The sequence below is a fragment of the Drosophila subpulchrella genome, chromosome 3R, assembly GCF_014743375.2.
Source record: "Drosophila subpulchrella strain 33 F10 #4 breed RU33 chromosome 3R, RU_Dsub_v1.1 Primary Assembly, whole genome shotgun sequence".
NCBI lineage: Eukaryota > Metazoa > Arthropoda > Insecta > Diptera > Drosophilidae > Drosophila > Drosophila subpulchrella.
This window is the reverse complement of record NC_050609.1, coordinates 4,181,937-4,203,335: the sequence shown is the minus strand read 5'-3', so window position 1 is coordinate 4,203,335 and position 21,399 is coordinate 4,181,937. Positions and strand designations below refer to the sequence as shown.

The window sequence follows — 21,399 nt, the reverse complement described above, 5'->3', positions numbered from 1 at the left end:
ACTACGGAATGCTAACTGCACTTGCAGCATGTGCCACCATTCAATTGCAAGTGCAATTGCTGGCTTAAGCAAAATGATACCCGAGGGGAAAAGGGTGAAAGAATTACCAGGGCTTAACAAATCACCTTAAGGATATATATAGATATATATATGTATGTGCCCTCACCTGACGCCTTGTTTACAGCACTTACGAATGAAAATAAACGCATTTCAAGCTAATTAAACAATAAAAGAGCAGAAGGACGCCACCGCCCCCAAAAAAGCAAATGGAATAACAAAGCAAATAAAAATGGAGGCGGGCGGATGTTCGGGTAATTCAGCAAATAAAAGTGCACGGCATTGGCATTAGTCGGTGGGCGTTGGCTGGGTGGTATGGTGGGTGGTGTGGGCGTGGGCGTGGCACCCTCCTCCTCCACTGACAGCTGACAAACTCGCGAGCGTGAAACTCTGGAGCGCACAAAAGTAGGCAACAAAGACGGCAGCGAGGCGATGCGATGCGATGGAATGGGATTGCAACGCTGACGGTGACGACGTGGCACAATGATGTTGCAATTTAATTTGTATTGTCGGCGGGAATGGAATGGTACGGCATGGAGATGGTGATGGGGATGGAGCCGGAATGGAATGGAATGGTTGCCACCAACACAATTGCACTGACGGCAAAGAGAATGCCAGCTCTGGTGATGATCACGCTGACGATGATGAGAATGGCGATGGCCATGCCGCGGCTGATGAATCCACTTAGATGTCGGACGCCTGGCAACGACACAGCAGCAGCAGCAACAGCAACACCAGGGACAGCAGCAACACCAGTAGCAACAGCAACATCTACAACAGCAACATCAGCAGCAGCCAGAGTGTCGCTTAATTGAACAGCCAAAGGACGAAATGACAGACAAAGACAAAGCAGGCAAACTACACGTGGACATGGGCATGTTAACTACACAAACTGCAAATTAAATTGGCTCAAGAAACACAACTAATTTATAAGGGTTTGGATTAAAGTAAAGCTATTTAAGTCTCAACAATACAAAACAATATTATAAAATAAAATGAAATTTAGGCCTTGAACTTATAATTTACAAGAATTAGAGTATGAACACATGGTTTATTACTTCATATTTCTGTTTTACAGAAAGTTCACAACAAATTTAAGACCTCATATACCAGGATTTAATTTTATTAAAATTTATTCTTGGTATTACAAAATTTTAATAGTACAAGGCAGTTTAAATGTGTTACACCATGAGTTTTGCTATACCATGTTACTAGAACTATATAAGTATTTAAAAAAACATCCAATTTAATTTGATACTTCGTGTATTTCTAAATAATAACGCCAATCGGCTACACAGAGCGGCTGCTGCCGCTGGAGCACAATTGGACATAATAAAATGATTGAAATGCATATTAATCGGTCAGGCACATGGCACAGGAAAAGGCAGGCTGAGTTAATCGCGGCACAGGCGCTTTGAGGGCGGCTCCTCGTCGGTGGGGGCGATCGATTGCAGCAGCTTGGAGTCGGTGTGGCCACCGAAGAGGGTCAGCAGCAGGGCAACGCCGTAGCCAGTGGCCCGCTCCCCCTGAAACAGAACAGAAATCATATTAAATACGCTGGGGAATAAAGCGGATTGCAGCTGAATCGAATCACTTACACAATGAACGGGCGTGGCCATATCGACGTGCATCCAAATGCCGGGATAGTCGAAGCCCAGATGGGCGGCAATGAAGAGGCCGGCGCAGGAGGATTGCGCGTTCTGTCGATCCTGCAAAGCGGAAGGGAAATCTCAGTTAGACATGGTGACATATACGCTCGGATGTGGGTATTTCTTTATGTATGAGGGGAGCATTTTGCGGATGTGCTGTGCGGCATGCAACAAGCAAAACTTGGCGTCGCTTTATTAAAAAAGCATCCTGTGGTGCAGCGCAACAAGAAAATATATTTATAGAGATAGATGAACCAACGAGGGTGGCTCAAGAACATTATTATGTTGATCTTTTCTATATGTACTTTAAAATCAAAAATTTAAATTAATTTAAATACAAATAAATATATTTTTTGTATTGGAATTGAGTTGAATATCTGAATCGGAAACAAGCATAGATGGTTCGGAAAATATATGTATGTATTTATAACATTTTGAAATACAAGTAACTAACTAAAAAGATTCTAGACCTCTCAAAAGCCATGAAAAACCCTTGTTTCTTGTACAAGAACTTTACATATTTTCCCTATTCATTCGGTGCCTTTTAAATAACTTTGAAACGCACCTCGCCAGTGGCAGCCTGGGTGTGCTAATGCCTAAATTATATGCCATGCACTGGCAGCTGCGTAGCGGAAGCAGTCGCTCTACTAACTTGAGCGGAAATTGCAGCGCTTAAATGCCAAACATAAAGTACACTTTGCACGACCAGCCAAATAAAGGAGGAACCAACGCACACATGCTGACAGTTGGCCAAAAAAAGGAGTTAACTGGCAGACTTCTCCGGCAGCAGGAGCCACGGCATTGAGCGGACACGACGATGGGACGATGGGACGACTCTGGGCTGCAGTGCTGTGAAAATTACATGACAACGCGCTCAGTTCCTCCTCAAGATGAAAATCACACACACTGGGGACGTGCAAACATCGTTCGTCGAGCAGCGGAAGTCAAAAGTCCATTGAAGCAACAGAGCCCAGAACCCAGGACCCAAAACCCCAGAACCAGACTTGAAGAATGAATTCAGAAAATTGGAGCCTGCAGTCAGCGTTTCCTTTATCACACGTAAAACAAAGTTTGATAATTGAAACTGGTTCTTATGAAATATAAACTCTATTTTTTACATTTTTTCCCCAAAAAAAAGTTTATGCTAAATATATCAAGTTACCTATTCTAATTTCTTTTATTTATTTTCTTCAGAAATTGTAGAAATTTGGTTAAATTAATATGTATAGCTATATAGTCGATTGGTAAGTACTATAAGTTCCTTAGTTAAAATTAAAATAAAAAAAAAATTTTATGTGAAGATAAACTACATTTAAATCAAATACATCTATATGATAGACAGAAAAATACCAATAAATATGAGTTCGATTGTTGTTTAATAATAAGAGCAATATCTACCAACGTTCCCTGATAAAAAGTAATTGATTTTCTTGAGACTTGAATTACTTCTTATACAAATAAAAAATTCTAACAAAAATCTTGGGTTTCAAGTTATTTCTTTCGGTGTAGCAATTGTTCCAGTGTCTGTTGTTCCTGCTGCTGCTGACGAAACTGTATTTCTCCTCCTAGTACTACTACCGCCACTGCTTTTGGCGGTTTTGCAGCTAATAACCAGCTTTTGTTATGAAACTTGCGGCTGACGTTCTCTGGCCGATAGTGCACAAAGCCGGCATGTCTTGGCTACTCCACTCCGGTTTGATTTGCCTGGAGATGGGGAGCGGCATGTGTGTGTGCTACCAAAACTTTCCAAATGCAATGTTTCCCAATGAACCAATTTAGTCGAAGGCAAGCGGAAGTGGTAAGCCACAGAGTTGCTGTTGCAGTTTAAAGCACAGCAAAAGATTATAAAAGTCGGAGACAAACTAATCTAAATTATATGAAGAGTATTCTAAGAGTATTGTATTGTATTAACCATAAGGATATTCATTGAAAAAAATATCAATAATACTCTCCAAATATAAGAAATAATTATATTATAAAAAATATTTTTTAGATTTATTATAATCTTCAGAGTTAACTAATATATTATTATTGGAAAATAACATATCAAGAAGGGATATTAAGTATCCCTATCGAACACCTTTAACCAGAACAAAACCACCGATTTGGGATTACTGCCAAAAATGAAAGGTCAACAAGGGTCTCGATGTAACTGTGGCGCTAATTAAATGTTTAACGTTTGTCGAGCCTGATCAGAGCACTCACGCACATGGATTCCGGCAGGGTCGTAGAATCGAGTCGAATCGAGTCGGCCTTTCATCAATAATGGCAAACATTTGTCAACATAATGTCATTAACATTGATTGCTTTAGGCCCGGTCCTGATTGTCTGTGTGTGTGGGCCCGATGATGTGAGTTTGTATCTCTCTTGGCCTTTTGTAAATAACGAAGCAACATCAAATCACCCTGCCATCCCCGAACCCAAACCCAAATCTCCCCCAGAGTTTGACAATGGGTCGCCGACTAATTGCGGTTTGGAACGTGACCGTTGAGGAACCACCCTGTGTGACATATACCCCGCCTATGTATTCCAGACCAACACCATCCATATCCGCATCCTAAACATCCGCGATTGCGACGATGCGATTCATTTGCGATTAACTTGAATTGAAATTAGCCAAACGGCGACATTGTCTCACATTTAAGCTGCCGTTGGTGATATTCAATCTGCGATATCTGCATGTATCGAATATCTGGCGGGGGTGGTGTGAGATTACATCGGTGACTGATTCACGCCCCGTGGCAACAGCCAGTTGGGAGTATCAATTACGCATTCATTCAATAATCGAGGCGAGCACTGAAAAGTATTTGCCATCGATGCCATCAAATGGTTTCGCTGAAGGCGTCTACAGTTTTTATTCAATTTTCGCAATGTCGCAGCCAACACTTTAAAAACTTTGCCGCCGCAGGCGAAACGCGGATAAAAAATGTATATATATATTTACAAAGAGGGGATTCAGAAAGGGAAAAGAAAATATTAGAACTCTGGTGATGCCCATTCGACTTTTAACTGATAATTTATAAACACAAACATTTTTTTAGGTGTAAAGTAAGCCCTTAAGAAGTCATCTTTAATTACCAACGACATATTTTAAATATAATATCAAAACATTTTATTTAGAGTACAAATATAGATAAATATTTGAAATTTATTTATCAGCCCTGTATCCTAATTCTCTAACTTTATTTTGATTTTAGAAAGATTTGTATATTTTTTAATTTTAAATAAATTTTAATATAATTTTGGGCATCTCTGGCGGCTGCGAAAGTTAGCGGAAACCGAGGAATAACAAGCGGAAAGATTTGTGTTAACAAAATCGCCGACCCCTTCAAGTAGGCAGCGGAAATGGGGATCATTACGTGACTTTCAATCCCCCTTTGCAACACCATGGCGACCTCTCTGGCGAAATCTGCATTTAAACCACTGAGCTTGGGCATTATTTATAAACTGCTGTGGCTGGCTTTAATCAAAAAACTTAACCCCGGCTAAGCATAACCGCAACAACGATGAAATACTCGGCGCCTGGAGGTCCGGCCATAAAAAAACTTTTGCCGCATAAAAAGTTCAATTTAATTCATTAAACCACGTAAAAAGTCGCCGTACAATTGAATTTAAAATGTCGACGCCCAATAAAAATGAACTGAAGTCGGGGGTTTGGGGGTTCTGAGGCCAAAAACAAAAACAATTACGCATACGCCGCGTGTGCGGTGAAAGGAAAAGACTGCAACACGTTGCCGCCACGGAATGGGTTTATCTAAAATTCATGCCCCCTGCTTCACTCGCAGGAAAACTGGGAACAGCTTTTTACGATTTAACATAAAAATCAATTACCAACAATGGGAAAATTTCACAGTCATAAAACGTCGGGTAACTTTCGACTTAGATTCCTTCGCGCCGTCGCCGGCAAATTCGGGAAATTGAGAAACAATTGGAAATGTTTAAGCAAATTTTATTGTCCTGCCGCCGTGTTGCTTATGTTTTACTTATGACACAGTGGAGACCCCTCCCCAAGGAAATCCCCTGCCCAAGAAAAATAAAGCTAGAAGACTGATTTACTCGGAAGACGACAGTTCAATGGATGGATGGATGGTTGGTTTCTAGGACGGACAGTCTCGCGCAGTCATAAAGTTGTCCAAATTCGGGATAATATTATTTTTATTTCCCTCACTTTTTGTTTGCTTCTGCTCAATGGCCTGGAAGAGGGAATTTGGTTTTAAAAAGCAAAAAGGCCTAAAGGTTAAAGACAAGCGGAAAGTGATTCGCAGAATATTGAAATTTAATGAGCGTTTGCTGACGCACTTGATACAGCGCAAGGTTTCCTTCATGGAAAATTAATAAAGTTCCCTTCTTTCCGTCACTACTTTTATTCGGCTTACTCATTTTCACTACTTTTTATCGCAAATATAATACTTAAAAAAATCGATATATCCCAAACCAATTAGTTTGTACTTTTCATTTTCTCACCAGAAGTTAAGAATTTAATGACTTTTAAAGTTATTTTCAAAGCAAAACTGTTAAATAAACGGTTACTAACTTTGCTTTAAAATTATTATTTATATTTGCTCTGCATATCATTATTTATAAAGAAAGTTTAAGTGCTTCCCTTAATAAAATACCCCAGCATTTGACATAGCAAACCCACAGATAGGCTATTACAAAAGTGGTCACCCAACAGATCCGAATCCCCATCATCGATTTCTGCAGTCCGGCACCAAAAAGGAGAACCTCCTAATTATCGGCTTAAATGGTTTCGCTTAATTCGCCAATACGCAGCATGTAATCGAGGACATCGCCCCCGACAGCCAACAGCCGCAGATATCCAGATGTCCACGCGCCAGGGGATCACATCTGGACGAGGGCGTGTGAAACAAATGGGAATTGGTTATTTAAGGACCAGAGACATGGGAATGGGGATCATCACCTGGCCAGCTGGTGGCTCATGCTTGCCAAAATGAGCTGAATGGGGCCGCAGAACGTAAGCCAAAGCCAGCGGCCAACAAAGCGCCCTGGCGACCGCTAACAACACTCATAATCCCTCCATTTAGTGGCAAACTAGGGAAAAAAGACACCCGAAAGACAATAAAAAAAAAATGGCGAAAAAAAAGTGAGCTCATGTAATTTAAACGCAGCGCGTGGGAATTCGCCTCAAAGCCAGAAAAAATGCGACGGTGATGGGTTGTAATGGCTGATGGGTGGGCGGGTATTTCACCTTTTTCGCATTTAACGTTGAATGCATTTGGAATTTAAAACACTTTATCACAGACACCATTGACAAAGTGCGCGGCGCTGTCACATCAACTGCATCAGGGGCGTCAAGGGGTTAAGCGGGCCAAGAGGTGCGGTGTGTAGTGTATGCTGTGTGTGTGGCATGGCATGGGCAAGCCTGCAATGGTGTGATATTTTGACTTGATTCCCATTTTTTTTTCGAACGACGAGATAGGAGAGACTGGTGAAAAATCAAACAGGCAACTTCCAAAAAGGACACGGAGGGAATTATCTTTAAAAATAATGAAAAACGATTAAATAAACTATCTTAACTACTATAGCTAAACTAAATAGAAAATTTATTGCTCAGTTTAAATTCATTAAATTAGTTTGTGCTTCAAATTGCATTTTTATATAGGATCTCCACTTTCGCAGAATTTTAAAAATGCTACCATTTATATCCTATCCTATCCTTTTTAAAATATATCCTCTATTTAATATTAAACTTAATAAAAGTGGGTTTCAATATTTTTGGATATTTTGCTAGAGTTTTTAAAATAAAATTACTAATTAAAATAGTCCAGAAATCTGGAATTTGTATAAGAAAATAAATGTACAGTATATATAAAAATTCCATTAAATTATAATTTTGTTTGAATAGAGTTATACAATTAACATTAGGTGGAACATTATAATATAGGAGTAATTTCAACTCAAATTTATATGGTTTAAAGAAGTATAATTTGTAGATGGTTTTTTTTTCGCAAGGTGTATTTATCGAAAGGTTGCAGAGTGGGCGATTGGCAGGTAGCCAAAATTGCCACGCCACTTGACCTGCCCCGCATCTACGCACCAGCCAGTCAGTCCTCCTCCGCCCCTTCCTAGCATCTCTCCTTCAGTCCAAACTCCAGACTCCAGCCACCCACCCAAACCGCCCACCGCCCACCGCCCACAGACCACGGCGTGACAATGATGAATGACCATTGATCCGAGGCGCTTGCGACGTACAATAAGGTAACTCGATTTGGTTGGCTGTTGTGGCAGGAACTGGAACCGAACCAAACTGAACCGAATCGAGGAAGAGAGCCCCGGGCTACGACGCACCTCGCTTCGGTGGCCAGCGACCAGCGCCCATCGCCCAGTGCCCAGAGATGGGTTTATGGACCACCTCCCTTCTCCCAGGACTCTCCGGCTGGCCTTTCTAATGGCTGCGAAAGTGGCTGGTGGCGTAGATTGAACGCCAAAGTTTTTGATACATGCGAATGCCACATGGGTCGGTGTGTATAGTGTGTGTGTGTGGCATAAATCAGAGTAATACTAATCAATCTTTAAACCAAACATGACGTTCATCATTTTTCCGCAACGGTGCGGTCGAGTGTAAGACAAAAGAACAACATTGAGTGCAAGCGATAAAGTTAATTAAAAATGTGTGTAAAATATCTCTGGAGAGGGCAAAAGGCAGAGGAGAATGGATGTGTAAGGATGGTCATGTGGGGGAATCGCAAAATGAAAATGAATTGAAAACAAATGAATAAAGTTACATCGAAACTTGATTAAAACTTTCTCAAAGTCACTAGCTCTCTCTATCGAATGCGGGCAGCCGGAAAAGTTCACAGCACGGGTGTCTTCGATAATGCATAAATTAAGGTACTTTTGGGGATTGATTTGGGGGAAGACCGCCGTTAATCTAAGAAATGCCCAAAGAAGGATTCAGGAAGTAGCCGAAGTGACGAGGATGAGATGGCAGGCCGCAGATAGTTCGACGGAGAGTGGACAGGAAAAAAGCTTTTAAACTGATATCAAGAGGACCTAAAAAGGTAACCAGCTAGGTTGAACTTTGCAAAAACTTTGTATAAATTACAATACCTAAACTAATGTAGAAGTTTATAAATAGACTTGAAATCTATAATGACTTAGCATATTCTAAGAACATGCGGGATACTTTTAATCCAGACAATCTGAGAACAGCTTTATAAATACACTTGTATCAACCGCGCTAAAAAAGAAAAATAAAACCATTTTTAAACTCGATGGCCTGGTGGAAAATATTTTCCAACATTTTTCTAGGTGTACTCAATGCAGAAAATTAAAATGAATAAATTCCAATGGTATATGGATCGCGGGATTCCATTTTTGTTTTGAAGGCAGGATAAAGTTTTCAGAGCTATTTTGAATGGGACAAGGAAAGTACTTACCGCCACCGAGTTTTTCATATCAGCAATGGCCGAAGCGAATTCGGAGAAATGCAATTCGGGACAATAAATTATGGACGCCAATAAATCGCCGGATTTGCGTCCGGCCTGCAACGACTTTGCCTCCCATGTCTCCGAGTTTGTCAATACGGCACCATGATATTTGCCTGTTGCTACGCCCTGGAATGAGAATAAAGAGAGATATTGGTTGTAGTGTGTTTGTGAGAAATCGCAAATGAAATATTCAAGGATCTGCCACTGGGCGGAGATATATTTAAGAGTGGGTTTCGCACTCGCTGGGGAGGGTTTGATAGAAAACAAGCAACAATCAACAAAATGCCAGCAATAAAACTGTACAGCAACTAACAATGTTAGGGATAGGACAAAGGGGTTTGGGGTGCTGAGCACGGGGTGAACCAAAATTGCGAGCTTCCGACGCGGCTGGCAATAAAAAGGTGCAAGGTTATTTAGCACGAGCAACACCCAAACAAGAGGCAAGGACTCCGTGGCGCGTGTTCAACTGCAGCTGGACAAATGAAGGCAAAGGCAGCACCAGGAGCGGCAACAAAAGCACCAACAGCAGTGCCAAAAGCAACAGCAGCAGCACTACACTGTGAAAAATATTACTAACTAGGTTTTATCAGAGAAAATATAATGGAACCTATTTATATACATACATATTTTAAGACCTTTTTTTATAGCAAATGGGTTAATCCTCAAAATAAATGTAATAAAATTAGCGGATTCAATTGTCCAATTGTCCTGCTATATGGAAATATTTTTTCTAATTGTAATTTATTTTATACTTTGGTAAACTTTTGCTTTTTAAGGCAGCCTTAATAAAAACAGACATTTAAACAACATTTAAAAACAGAGTTATCATTTACAAATAGACTGCTCTAGAATAAGATTTCATGCCGAATTTTAGGCTTACATAACATTTCATTTAAGGATTTTATAACATAAAAATTGGTTTCTATAAATTTCTTTCGCCGAGATCCTACAATTAAATTATAAAATTTTCCCTATGTTCACAATTACAGCGATCATCAAATATTTAAACAAAATGTATAAAACTCTATATCATAAATCTTGCAAAAATTTCTGGCTTTACTTTCCAAGTGTAAAGGAGGTTACAATATTTTTTCCCAGTGCTCAGTAGCCGCTACAAACAACAGAAAACAACGACAAAAGGTGTAACAAGCAGCAGGAACATAAAATGTAAAAGCGAAAAAGTGTTGGTTGCCTGCTTTTTGTTCTTGCAGTGGCAGTTTGCCCCAATGCTGGCAATTAATATTATTGCATCCCGTCTAGGTGTGTGTCTGGGTGTAATGAAATTAAGCACAACAAGCGCCAAAAATGAGAATTCTGAACAAAATGTGGAAATTTTTAGAAGAGCATAGTGTTAGTGCTGGGTGTTTTTAGGCTGGGTATCCAAGGAATTTCCCTGTGAACAATTCAGTTTTTGGGGAGGGGAGGGGGATGGATGCCACGCCCCTCTGACCAGTTTCGATTTATTTCCCATCGAACCACAAATAACGTAAATTGGCATCATATTTTAAGCAAATTGCAGTCAAGATTTATGGTAATTGTGCGCCATCGCAGCAGCTACTCAGTGGCTCCCGCATTGTTCCTCCCCTTTTCGCTGCAGTGGAAATCGAAAACCCCACCACCGCCTATTTACCCACCTCCCACCGCCCACTGGCACACCCCACATTGCAACCCAAAATCGACCACAAACGACGAATCCTTTGCTGTTGTTGGTCTGCCAATGCTGCCGCTGCTATTCCTCCAAGTTGCCAGCGAAAACCAAATTTGCAATTTATTTTTCCAATTAACCTCGTGACTTTTATAAAGCGTGGCATAAATTCTCGCATAACAAGGCAGCAGACCCAGTACATCCAAGGCCATCGCCATCCCAACCACCCCCTTTGGTTACCTGGCGCAAAGATCTCTCGAAACCGAAATTACCTTGGACACCGGCGAAATAATTTGCTGGCTGCATTAGTGGCGGAAATGTGCATTCAATCTGGTGAGTTGTAGCCTTTAATGCGATTAAGAGGATACAAAAAAGTTTCTAAATAATTCGAGTTTCGAGGAGAAGGGCATACGATAAAGCTGACAGTAACAATATAGAGAATTTAATGAAATTAAATCGTCTTTGTTAAATTAACTTTTTTATAATGCACAGTACGGTTCACTATCCTATAAAATATTCATTCAGAAATGCCTACGTAAAAAGCTATTTGATTTAACTGATAAGGCAGAGAATTTCCTCACTAATCACGTGTTGAGTAGAATGTTCTTATCGAAAGAGGGAATCTTTATAGAGTTACTAGTATCTCTCACCTGAGCTCCAGTTAATGTAGCCATGTCGAGAATGATATTGGCCTTCAGATCCTTGTTAGCAAAGCAAACGCCATCGGCGAGCACCAAGCGGCCCTCGGCATCCGTGTTGTTGATCTCCACTGTGCGGCCCGAGTAAAGAGTGTGAATGTCATCAGGACTGCATAAAAAATATACAAATTTGTTTAAGCAAGTCAAATCAATTACAATAGAAGACTTATAATACTAATTTAACAGTTCTTTAAAATAATGTACACTTAGGATGTACAAAATGTTATCAAATCATATGGCATACAAATCTTATACTTAGAACACAAAGGTAAACAATAATTTTAACAAATTTCTGTACAAATTTGTAAGCTAATCTAGTAGCGAAAACCCACCGCGTTGCATTTGGACCCACGGAGTTCTCGGCCAGGCAGAAAACAGCGTGCAGGTTGTCCTTGAATCCGCACTGGACAGCTGCGTAAAAAGCGCCGAGAATCGCCGCCGCTCCTCCGCAATCGCGCTTCATTCCGGGCATGCCGGTCTTGGCCTTGATGCTCAGGCCACCAGTGTCGTAGACGATACCCTTGCCGACCAGGGCAATGGTCTCCTGGGCGCCCTTCGGCTGGTGAGAGAGCACCACGAGGGCCGGTGGCACAGCCGCTGCCTTGCCCACGCCGTAGATGCCGCCAAAGCCGCGCTCGCGCAGCTCTTCGCCGCGGATTACTTGCGGCGTGATGCACAACTCCTTGCCCACGTCCTCGACCGCCTGGATAAAGTGGTCAACGTTCATCTCGTTGCAGGGCATGTCCACAATGCGAGCAGTCAGTCGGATGGCCCGGGTGGTCTCATTCAGGCAATTGAGCTCGTCTTCAGTCAGGGGTTCACACTCCACGCCGCCCTCTTTGTTGATTAGCAGAAACTCAACGTTCACCACGTTGCGTCCTGCATCCTTGTTGCCATCGCCCTGATCCCCACATCCCAATTGTGCCTTGGATTGGTTTGTGGCCAGCAGATTGCCCGTTTTGCGGGAATAGAGGGGAAAAGCCCGGACCACCGCACAGGCGCTGGCGAACAGGTTCTCCCGCTCGCAGACCAGCACCACGCTTTCCTCGGAAACGTTGAGCACATGGTTCTTCACCAATCGGGTAATGGCATGAGCCCGGGAGGCGGTATTATGCCGGGATGCCTTCAAAGGCAGGGCGGCCACAGTGGCCACATCGAGATAAAGGGACACCTTATCGGTGGGCGCCGGATGCAGGCAGGACACGGCATTCAGGAAGGTCTCTTCGGTGACACGCGGACTGAGCTTGCTCTCCAGATGGCTGAACTTCAGCAGATTCAGATGGCGCAGCTGGCCGATGATCAGGACCGGATGTGACTGCGGATCACTGCAGCTCAGCGAGTCGTTGAACTTCACGTCCGTGGCCATCTGGAAAAGAAAGATGTATGCGAATGAGTAAAGATTTGGATTTTGAGGTACAAGGGTTTGCCAGCCCAATCCCGGCGATAAGCCTCTGGTACTATCTTATCGGTGTTAATCTGGGGTTTACTTCTCCAAGTGCCCCACTTGCTTATCAGGCGGTCAATTGATGCAGCCACCCATAAATCACGAGAGCTAAGGCGGCGAGATAAGGAGCGGGTTTCGGGCTAAGGGTGGGGGCATCTTGGCTAACGAAGGAGTTACTCGTTGGGCTGCTGAGTACAGTACAAGTGAAATGTTAACTTGTATGGAAACATTTTTTAAGGGAGGCCGATTGATATAATACGCATAAGGCAAACATTTTCATTTTTTGACGTATTCTTTAAAATGTCCTAAAAAAATATTTAATTAATGATTTCATATATTTTAAAACAATTTATTTGCATAACGATATTATTGTCTATAACAGTAAAATAACGCCCATGGAAGTAAAATATAAAACTACAAATAAAATTACCATAATAACGGGCGTTATAGGATACACCTATGTATTCATAATTTTAAAATTAGTATAAATTTGTTATAAAATTGAAAAAATGTTATCTTTTCCTAAGACGATAAAATCTTAAAATGCAGAAATGTATAGAACGCTAATTTTTTTTTTTTATTATCCAAATATAATTTTGTATAAATTTAGTTTTTATTAAGTTCTATTGTTTTTTAGAAAGATTGAAGCAACAAATTGACTAGAAATTATAAATGCCAGCGTGACCTTGAGTTCGTCGCGACAAGAACAACAAGTGGGTCGTTGACCGATTCGCGGGGTTTCCACAAAATAAGTGGAGGAATATCTTATCCATCCATGGCAACAAATGATATCAAACAGAAATGGAAGATAGCTCTATCTTAAAGTATTATGCAAATTCTATATGCTCTATTTATAGAACCTTTGTTCGAGTTTTCTTCATTTGCAAAATGTTTTTTGCACATTTTGTACCTGTTTGTTTGCTCACCTTTCCAAAGCGGCTGCTACTGTAAGTGCGAGCGAGATGGGTGCGAATTGCCTTTACACCAAAAAGCAAACGCATTAATTGATTACTTTACTAATTGCACAAACTGTTCCTGAAAACGCGGCTTTTTAGTTTTTTTCGCTTTGACAATTTGACTTGCAATTTTTTTTTGCTTGCCGGCTCTTAGAGATGTGCCAAGTATCTAAAAATATGAATATATCGATATTTTTGAAAAAATATATATTTCTATCGTACAACATTTTGCAACATGATTTTTTTATTTTAAATATTGAAATGAATTTGGAAAAAGGTTTTGTTATTGTTATCAAAATAAATATACCACGGCGCTTATATTAGCGCTATCTATGTTTTAGCTAATCATCGGCAGAGATGTCACCGAATAAGGCCATTTAGCCAAAAAATCTTAATATTGTGTATTCTTGGTTATATCATTCTACTTGGAATTTATCCGAACATTTTTAAGATTTGTTTAAAATTTTTCCGCCCTCAGAGATGCAACTTTGAACTATCGATATAAGGAGAATACAATTTTTCTGCTGATATGGCAGCTCTGCTAGGTCTAGAAAGTGTCACACCTAGCCAAAGTGCTATCTCTAACTGGAAGGGCAAAAAAACAAGCGTCTGGAAAGTAAAAAGGCGCTGAATTTTTGAAGAACTTAAGAAATTCGAGCAAAATAAGTTAAAACATGGCTATAATCGTGGTTGACGAGTCTTACGAAAAGCGGGTAAGGGCTATGTACGAGAAGCAAATACGAATGGAGGCCCGTGAGGCGAGCGTCATCAAGAAAGTCTCGAAATTCAACAGCAATTTGCGTGAGTTGCAATCATAATCTTCCCAATTTTGTATTTTAATTGATTCCATTTGGATTTCTTAGTGGATGCCAAGGAGGCAGTGGTGCGCCATCATCAAAAAGTGGGAAAGTTTGAAAAAGTTAAAACTCGGCGCCGCGAGGAGATGGAAAAGCGAGCTTCCTTCTTGGAGGAACTTGCTCAGAAACTGGAGGCCACCAAACAGAGGAATTTGGTGATGAAAGAACAGATTAAGCAGCTGAAAATGTTGGACAGACAGCGCAAAAATGAAATCATGGAGAGGTCAGCACTCAGGAATCTTATTATCTTGAAAAGATGTAGCTTATTTGTACTTTTGAAAAGCTAATATTTCCATGCTATAGTTATTGTTCTTTGATCCATTTCCGTACCTGTTTTCCAACTCCAGTTTCATTCATATATAATATCACACTAAAAGAAAGTCCTAAAATGTCGACAGATCTCAAAAGGTCCTCTATAAATCATAATATATAATATAATATGTTTCCATACGCCTGAACAAAGTATTTTTTAATCCCATTTAGCTAATTATTTTTCAATTTTTACTACTTTTAACCTTTGACACTATAAAACAAGCCCATCACGACTAAATGTAGACTTTTAGGTCGAAACCCATAAGTATTTCTGAACCCACTTATGTACATCAAACATTTGCCCAATTTATTGTGCGCGCGATTTCCAATGCAAACAAATAATCAAGCAATGACCCACATGGTACATCACATACGAAATAATAAAAGCAATGTTCTTTTGTTTAATTTTATAGCATTCACACGCTGTCGAAGACGACGGGGACCTATATAAATCAGCAAGCGCTGCCGGCACGTGTGAAAGGTGTCACTGTACTGCGTGATGATAATGGCGACCAGTTGATACCCTTTGATATGAAGGCAACCGATGTGGAAGGACTGGAGTCCCTTTGTCAGCATCTTCAAAGCCTAAATGTCGACGTAGTTCAGTGGCGGCAGCTAGTCTCCCTGGCCACGGAAGCAGCTACGGATTCTCATGCTTCTAGTACGCCGCCCAAGGAGAGCGCCATGTGCAAGTCCATAATTGATCTCACCTCGCCGACGAGTCAGAACTGAGTTCCGATTAGCCTGTTGAAGCCCCATTGCCATTATAGCACTTCAAATTGGCGGTTTAAATAGTTGGCGACAAAATAATAGCATAGTTAATTCTAATTGCTATTTAAACCGTTTAGCGGTCTTATCTGAAGTAATGCAGTTATTTTTAGCGTGTTAAGCACCTTTTTAAATAGCATTCGTAGTTATTTTCCTTTGTTCTACGATAAGATTCACTGATAAATATATTTACAAAAAAAAAAAAAAAAAGTAAAAAGTTAAAGAAACGCGAATTTTCCACTACGAACACATTCTCGTCGCTATTGGGTCAAAGCTCTTAGGAGATGTCTCGATCACTCCATCGCCTTTCAGTAATAAGGTATAAGTTAGTTTACAACGAAAAAATATTTAAAAATTCATATAATACACTGATTTAAAAAAATCTTTTTTCAATTTTTAATTTATTTATCCTTGAGGGCCTTTTATTGTAATGTTTTTGAACCCATATCTAGTACTCGTAATCTGTCGATTTGATTGATCGGTTTTTAAATGCTCGAAAGAAATACTTGCTAAACAAGTAATACATTTTTTATTTAGATGTTTTTTAGTAGGTACCTGAAATATTAACATTGTCAATAACTCTGTTCACATAACTAGCATAGCATTTAATATAAGGTTTGAGGTTCTTGCCAAATTATTAAACAGGATATACATATCTCGTTAAAAATATGACAAAATTGTATACCCCAAGGAAAGTATTTTTTGGTTGTCACAAAAAGTATGAATCATATTACGCAAATTCTCTCTAAAAACAAAGGAAAATGGGACGAAGAAAGTTATTTTTAAAAGATTTTATTCAGTACATAATCATTTTCGAGCTTTTGTCTTGACGGCCGCTGTTAATCGAGAAATCACAAAAGTCATAAGTGAGACAGAGTGCCACCGGCTAACCGATCTATGAATAAACGCCGATCCATATAGATTGGCGTTGCTTAATTGTTATTGTCCGTCGAAAGTGTGAGTGACTTATCGTGGCTACAAAACGCAGCAGCACGGAAGCTACGGATTCAGTTGGTGTCCGGACTTAAAGATGATCACGGCAATTCTCCTGGCGGTGTGCACCGCGGTGTTCCTTTTCCTTTCGTATCGATATGCAGTTGGTCGACCCTGCGGTTTTCCTCCCGGTTCGTTTTGGATTGGAATCGACGCCTAGGAAAACCGAAGCTAATTGGATTATTCACAGGTCCTCCGAGGATACCGATGTTCGGCAGCTATCTCTTCATGCTGCTCATAAACTTCAAGTACTTGCACAAGGCTGCCTTGACCCTCAGTCGGTGGTATAAATCGGATATCATCGGGCTGTATGTCGGTCCTTTTCCGGTGGCTGTCGTCCACAGTTCGGAGGGAGTGCGCCAGATCCTCAACAACAAGGTGTTCGACGGACGTCCCCAGCTTTACGTGGCCGCTATGCGAGATCCCGGCCAAGATATCCGAGGTGAGTCTTATCATATCGGCCTCTGATCGTGGACACTTATAATGGCGTTGTTTAGTATTGAGGTCAATCGTGAATTAATTGTCGCAGCTGGCGAACAAAACACTCTTATCGCTTCACACCGATTAGCACTGGCTGCACTTTAGTCAAAGAAAGTAAACTTATTTGTGTTTGGCTACTTTGAGATCTCTTATAGATTAATATTCGTAGAAAGAAAAAGCCCGATTTTCTTCGTACTCTTTGTTTTATATACTAAAAAATAAATTGTTCGTAAGATTAACTTTAAAAATAATTTTTAAAATTTCCTATAGCTTTCGACTTGTTATACTTTTTTAAAGAACATCAACAAAGCATGTTGATATCAACATTTGCCACCATGACTGATAAGACCCATGGGATTTAATTGCTATTATTACTAATACCGAGTTCAATTTTGCTTCTTCTCTTACAGGAATCTTCTTTCAGGATGGACCTTTGTGGAAGGAGCAGCGTCGCTTTATCCTGCGCTATCTACGAGACTTTGGCTTCGGTCGGAGATTCGAACAACTGGAATTGGTCATCCAGGAGCAGTTGACCGACATGCTCGACATGATCCGCAACGGTCCGAAGTATCCGCATGAGCACGAAATGGTGAAGCCCGGTGGATACCGCGTGCTCCTTCCACTGCTCTTTAACCCCTTCTCGGCCAACTGCCACTTTCACATTTTGTACAATGAGTGCCAGAGTCGCGAGGAAATGGCCAGACTAGTGCAGCTCTGTAAAATGGGCATGCAGTTTCAAAGGAATGCGGATGACTATGGCAGGATGTTGAGCATCCTTCCCTGGATCAGGCACTTTTGGCCCGAATGGAGTGGCTACAACAAGCTGCATGAATCCAATCTATTTGTGCGCCAATTCTTTTCCGACTTTGTGGATCGATATTTGGATAGCTACGAAGAGGGTGTGGAACGCAACTTCATGGATGTCTATATAGCGGAGATGCGTCGATCTGCTGGCTATGGTTTCAACAGGGATCAGTTCATTATGGGCCTGGTGGATTTCTCCTTTCCGGCCTTCACTGCCATCGGTACACAGCTATCGCTGCTCATTCAGTATCTCATGTTATATCCGGCTGTTTTGCAAAGGATCCAGTCCGAAATTGACGAGGTGGTGGGATGCGGTAGACTGCCCACGCTGGAGGATCGCAAGAACCTGTCCTTCACGGAGGCCACTGTTCGCGAGGGTCTGCGCATCGAAACGCTGGTGCCCTCGGATGTGCCGCACAAAGCCCTGGAGGACACCGAGTTGCTGGGCTACCGGATACCCAAAGTGGGTGCTAGTTATAAGCCCTCTAATTTATATAATACTAAAAACTTTTGTATTTCTTTATCTAGGACACCATTGTCATTCCCAGTCTGTATGCCTTCCACTCGGACTCTCGAGTCTGGTCAGATCCGGAGCACTTCCGGCCGGAAAGGTTCCTCGACTCGCAGGGCAAGCTCAGCCTGAAGCTGGATGTCTCTCTGCCCTTCGGAGCGGGAAAAAGGCTTTGCGCCGGTGAGACTTTCGCCAGGAACATGCTCTTCCTGATGACGGCCACCATGTGCCAACAGTTTGACTTCGTCCTGGGCCCCAATGATAGACTGCCCGATCTGTCCCAGAACCTTAACGGACTAATTATCTCGCCACCCGATTTCTGGGTGCAACTAAAAGATCGGCATTGAACAATGAAAAGATCCAAGTTATTAGAGTTAACTTATTTTAAGACATCTAATTTGGGATATCCAAATAATAAATTGTCGGAATATATTCCAAACATATTTACTATTCTTTTTTCTATCATTTTGTATAACATTCAAGTAATAATAATAATTTTATATCATGAAAGAGAACAATCAAAAATATTTAAGATTGTTTTTGGGTTCTCTAACATATAAATAATACCAGAAGCTCAACTTTGTTTAACGCAACATATAATACTCTATTTCGGCAATTATGTGGAAATACATTTGCGATTGGGTTTATTGTTCGCCATCGGACTCAGAGGAGTAATCCTGTAGCGGCGAAAACTCTGGATCAGGTGTGATTGAAAGCGGATCGTCTTCCTCATCTTCCTCCGATTGATCTGTCAAATCCAATTCGTTAAATACATCCCGTTCGTACTCGGAATCTGAGCTAACATCGGCCAAGGATGTGGCCAGCGAGCTGGTCGATGAAAAGCATAGGGAAACCAGCGAAGCCAACGAGGAATGGGCAGAGAGTAGCGGCGACTGGGTATCGTTGGCCTCCGATTCCGAATCCGGCTTATAGCCATCCTCATCCCCGTCGTCGTCCTGAAGGATACCGGCCGAGTTGCCCATTGTGTCCTCCTCCTGGGGAGTGTTCTCCATCGGAGCGGCACTACTCTCCTTGCGCAGCTCCACCACCTCGCTGAGGATCTGGTGCTGCTTCTCGGCAATGGTGGACACCAGCTGCTCGAGGCTCCGAATGGTGGCCTCGTATTCGATCAGCTTCTTCTTCAGCTGGTAGTTCTCAGCCCGGCAGTTGTCCAGCTCCAAGGAGGCGCACATCGCGATCTTGGTGTCGTCCGAATTAGCGGATTTGGTACTAGATATGAACCGAATTGGAAACATTTTCCGCGAAAAGAAATCCGTTCAAAACTTACATGGTCAAAGCAGTTGAGTCCTTATTATGGACCGGGCAAGTGTGGGACATTTTGAGACTTGAAATTTACAGGCAATTCAATTCTCACAACAAAATAGACTTCACCTATTTGTACTTTGAAATTTCCCCCAGAATATTTTGACACTGTTGTCCTGTTGTCTTGGATCAGAGTGCAAAATGATTTCTGGTCTTCAGATAATCGATAACTCTTTGACAGAATATTCCCAGATGACTAGGAAAGGCAACACAATTTCACATCACCATAAATCGGTGTTATTTAAAAAGAATAAATCAAGACAATTTTGACCTGGCTACTAATTGACACTTTTATGGGCACCCGAGAGTTGATAAGGAAATTGCACAATTTAGACGTCTGCCATTCACTAATGGCCAATTTAAACAAAAACAAAAATAAACCCCCAAGAAAAAATTAAAAACAAGTTGGTAGACTGTTGATTATTTCTGTTGATTTACTGTTGATTATTTTATAACCTACGCTGACAAGTCAAATAATGTAATCAATTGTAAGATTATATTGTACTTACAAAGAAATGTACATGTTTCTTTAGGTTTAAAGTATACCATTTCTAAACTAACTTCAAAAAATGCCATTTATTATATCCCTGCAGATATGGATATATATATTTTTTTTATAAATTAGCAATAAGGCCAATATTTGATACGGCGTTTTATTATTATAAATGATAACATTTAATCCTGACCATAAACGAAAGTAATTTAAACTTATCAGTGAGAAAATTAAATTATAATAAATACAAGTATATCATATATTAATAATAATAAAAATCATATGTTATGAAAATAGGGATATTTGTTGTGCTTTACATATTATTGCTTGATATTGGATGTTTAAAAAATATAATAAGAATAATAGATATTGGAGACTTACTTCTGTTCTTCGCTTTAGTAAGCATGAACGCCTTGAGCGCCTGGAGATGCACTTTCGTAGGCCATATTTATTCCTGGAGATTGTTTGCCTGCAAGAAGGTTTCATCCTGTGACCACTCCCAATACATGTGCTCTTGGGACAACTCCTCACGCTTTTGCATTTCTCCGGTTGATGCCTACGACGGCGATTAGGGCATTTATTCATCTTACGTTTCATGTTCTAAAGGGATTAGTTTTTCCGTTACAGGTAATCGCACTTTATACTCTTACATTGTATATGTATGCCTTTATTTTTATCTTACCCTTGACCGATACCGACTCTTTTCTCTACAGCTTAGGGCATTCCAGCTCTGTGCGCCCTGACGCAGTGCATCCTCCATCTCAACGTCTTCACATTGTAGCTGGTTTTCCATCAAGTAACTAAAAAACCCGTTTACATAAGGTTCCATATAGATATTATACAATATACAACTATTTCACTATCTGAGTAAATTTTGGAAATTGGAATGACTCGATTGTTCGATGTCTTTTGAAATACTAATATTGACAACAAAATGAAACCCAAAATACAGATACAA

General features: G+C 40.8%; 4 protein-coding genes across 6 annotated transcripts; 2 read left to right on the top strand and 2 right to left on the bottom strand.

The window, feature by feature from the left end:
* Window positions 1–1,302: 1,302 nt before the first annotated feature.
* LOC119563488 (probable aminopeptidase NPEPL1) lies at window positions 1,303–21,362 on the bottom strand. Of its 3 annotated transcripts, XM_037876927.1 has the most exons (7): window positions 21,124–21,362; window positions 20,823–21,041; window positions 11,833–12,866; window positions 11,453–11,609; window positions 9,107–9,283; window positions 1,656–1,766; window positions 1,303–1,583 (listed from the first exon to the last, which is right to left on the bottom strand). In XM_037876927.1, exons 1-7 carry the CDS (start codon window positions 21,268–21,270, stop codon window positions 1,452–1,454), a joined length of 1,977 nt encoding a protein of 658 aa, XP_037732855.1. In that variant the 5' UTR covers window positions 21,271–21,362; the 3' UTR covers window positions 1,303–1,451. The 3 variants fall into 3 exon arrangements, with proteins under 3 accessions (XP_037732855.1, XP_037732864.1, XP_037732873.1); XM_037876936.1 differs by lacking the exons at window positions 20,823–21,041; window positions 21,124–21,362 and adding an exon at window positions 13,871–14,048; XM_037876945.1 differs by lacking the exons at window positions 20,823–21,041; window positions 21,124–21,362 and adding an exon at window positions 13,855–13,874.
* On the top strand, window positions 14,484–16,060 carry LOC119563525 (kinetochore protein Spc25). The gene is made up of 3 exons (XM_037876998.1): window positions 14,484–14,701; window positions 14,764–14,980; window positions 15,483–16,060. Exons 1-3 carry the CDS (start codon window positions 14,575–14,577, stop codon window positions 15,799–15,801), a joined length of 663 nt encoding a protein of 220 aa, XP_037732926.1. The 5' UTR covers window positions 14,484–14,574; the 3' UTR covers window positions 15,802–16,060.
* Window positions 16,815–19,075, top strand: LOC119563508 (probable cytochrome P450 304a1). Its single transcript, XM_037876957.1, has 4 exons — window positions 16,815–16,961; window positions 17,021–17,272; window positions 17,721–18,577; window positions 18,643–19,075. Exons 1-4 carry the CDS (start codon window positions 16,868–16,870, stop codon window positions 18,970–18,972), a joined length of 1,533 nt encoding a protein of 510 aa, XP_037732885.1. The 5' UTR covers window positions 16,815–16,867; the 3' UTR covers window positions 18,973–19,075.
* Window positions 19,205–20,094, bottom strand: LOC119563534. The gene is made up of 2 exons (XM_037877011.1): window positions 19,914–20,094; window positions 19,205–19,855 (listed from the first exon to the last, which is right to left on the bottom strand). Exons 1-2 carry the CDS (start codon window positions 19,961–19,963, stop codon window positions 19,270–19,272), a joined length of 636 nt encoding a protein of 211 aa, XP_037732939.1. The 5' UTR covers window positions 19,964–20,094; the 3' UTR covers window positions 19,205–19,269.
* Window positions 21,363–21,399: the final 37 nt, after the last annotated feature.

Coding starts and splice junctions, on each gene's coding strand:
- LOC119563508 (XM_037876957.1), top strand. CDS start 16,868: ATGATCACGGCAATTCTCCTGGCGGTGTGCACCGCGGTGTTCCTTTTC. Junction 16,962..17,020: donor ACCCTGCGGTTTTCCTCCCG/GTTCGTTTTGGA, acceptor GATTATTCACAG/GTCCTCCGAGGATACCGATG. Junction 17,273..17,720: donor TCCCGGCCAAGATATCCGAG/GTGAGTCTTATC, acceptor CTTCTCTTACAG/GAATCTTCTTTCAGGATGGA.
- LOC119563488 (XM_037876927.1), bottom strand. CDS start 21,270: ATGGAACCTTATGTAAACGGGTTTTTTAGTTACTTGATGGAAAACCAG. Junction 12,867..20,822: donor TACTAAAGCGAAGAACAGAA/GTAAGTCTCCAA, acceptor TTTCTTTTCCAG/ATGGCCACGGACGTGAAGTT. Junction 11,610..11,832: donor GTGGGTCCAAATGCAACGCG/GTGGGTTTTCGC, acceptor TTTTTTATGCAG/TCCTGATGACATTCACACTC.
- LOC119563525 (XM_037876998.1), top strand. CDS start 14,575: ATGGCTATAATCGTGGTTGACGAGTCTTACGAAAAGCGGGTAAGGGCT. Junction 14,702..14,763: donor GAAATTCAACAGCAATTTGC/GTGAGTTGCAAT, acceptor TGGATTTCTTAG/TGGATGCCAAGGAGGCAGTG. Junction 14,981..15,482: donor AAAAATGAAATCATGGAGAG/GTCAGCACTCAG, acceptor TTAATTTTATAG/CATTCACACGCTGTCGAAGA.
- LOC119563534 (XM_037877011.1), bottom strand. CDS start 19,963: ATGTCCCACACTTGCCCGGTCCATAATAAGGACTCAACTGCTTTGACC. Junction 19,856..19,913: donor GACTCAACTGCTTTGACCAT/GTAAGTTTTGAA, acceptor GTTCATATCTAG/TACCAAATCCGCTAATTCGG.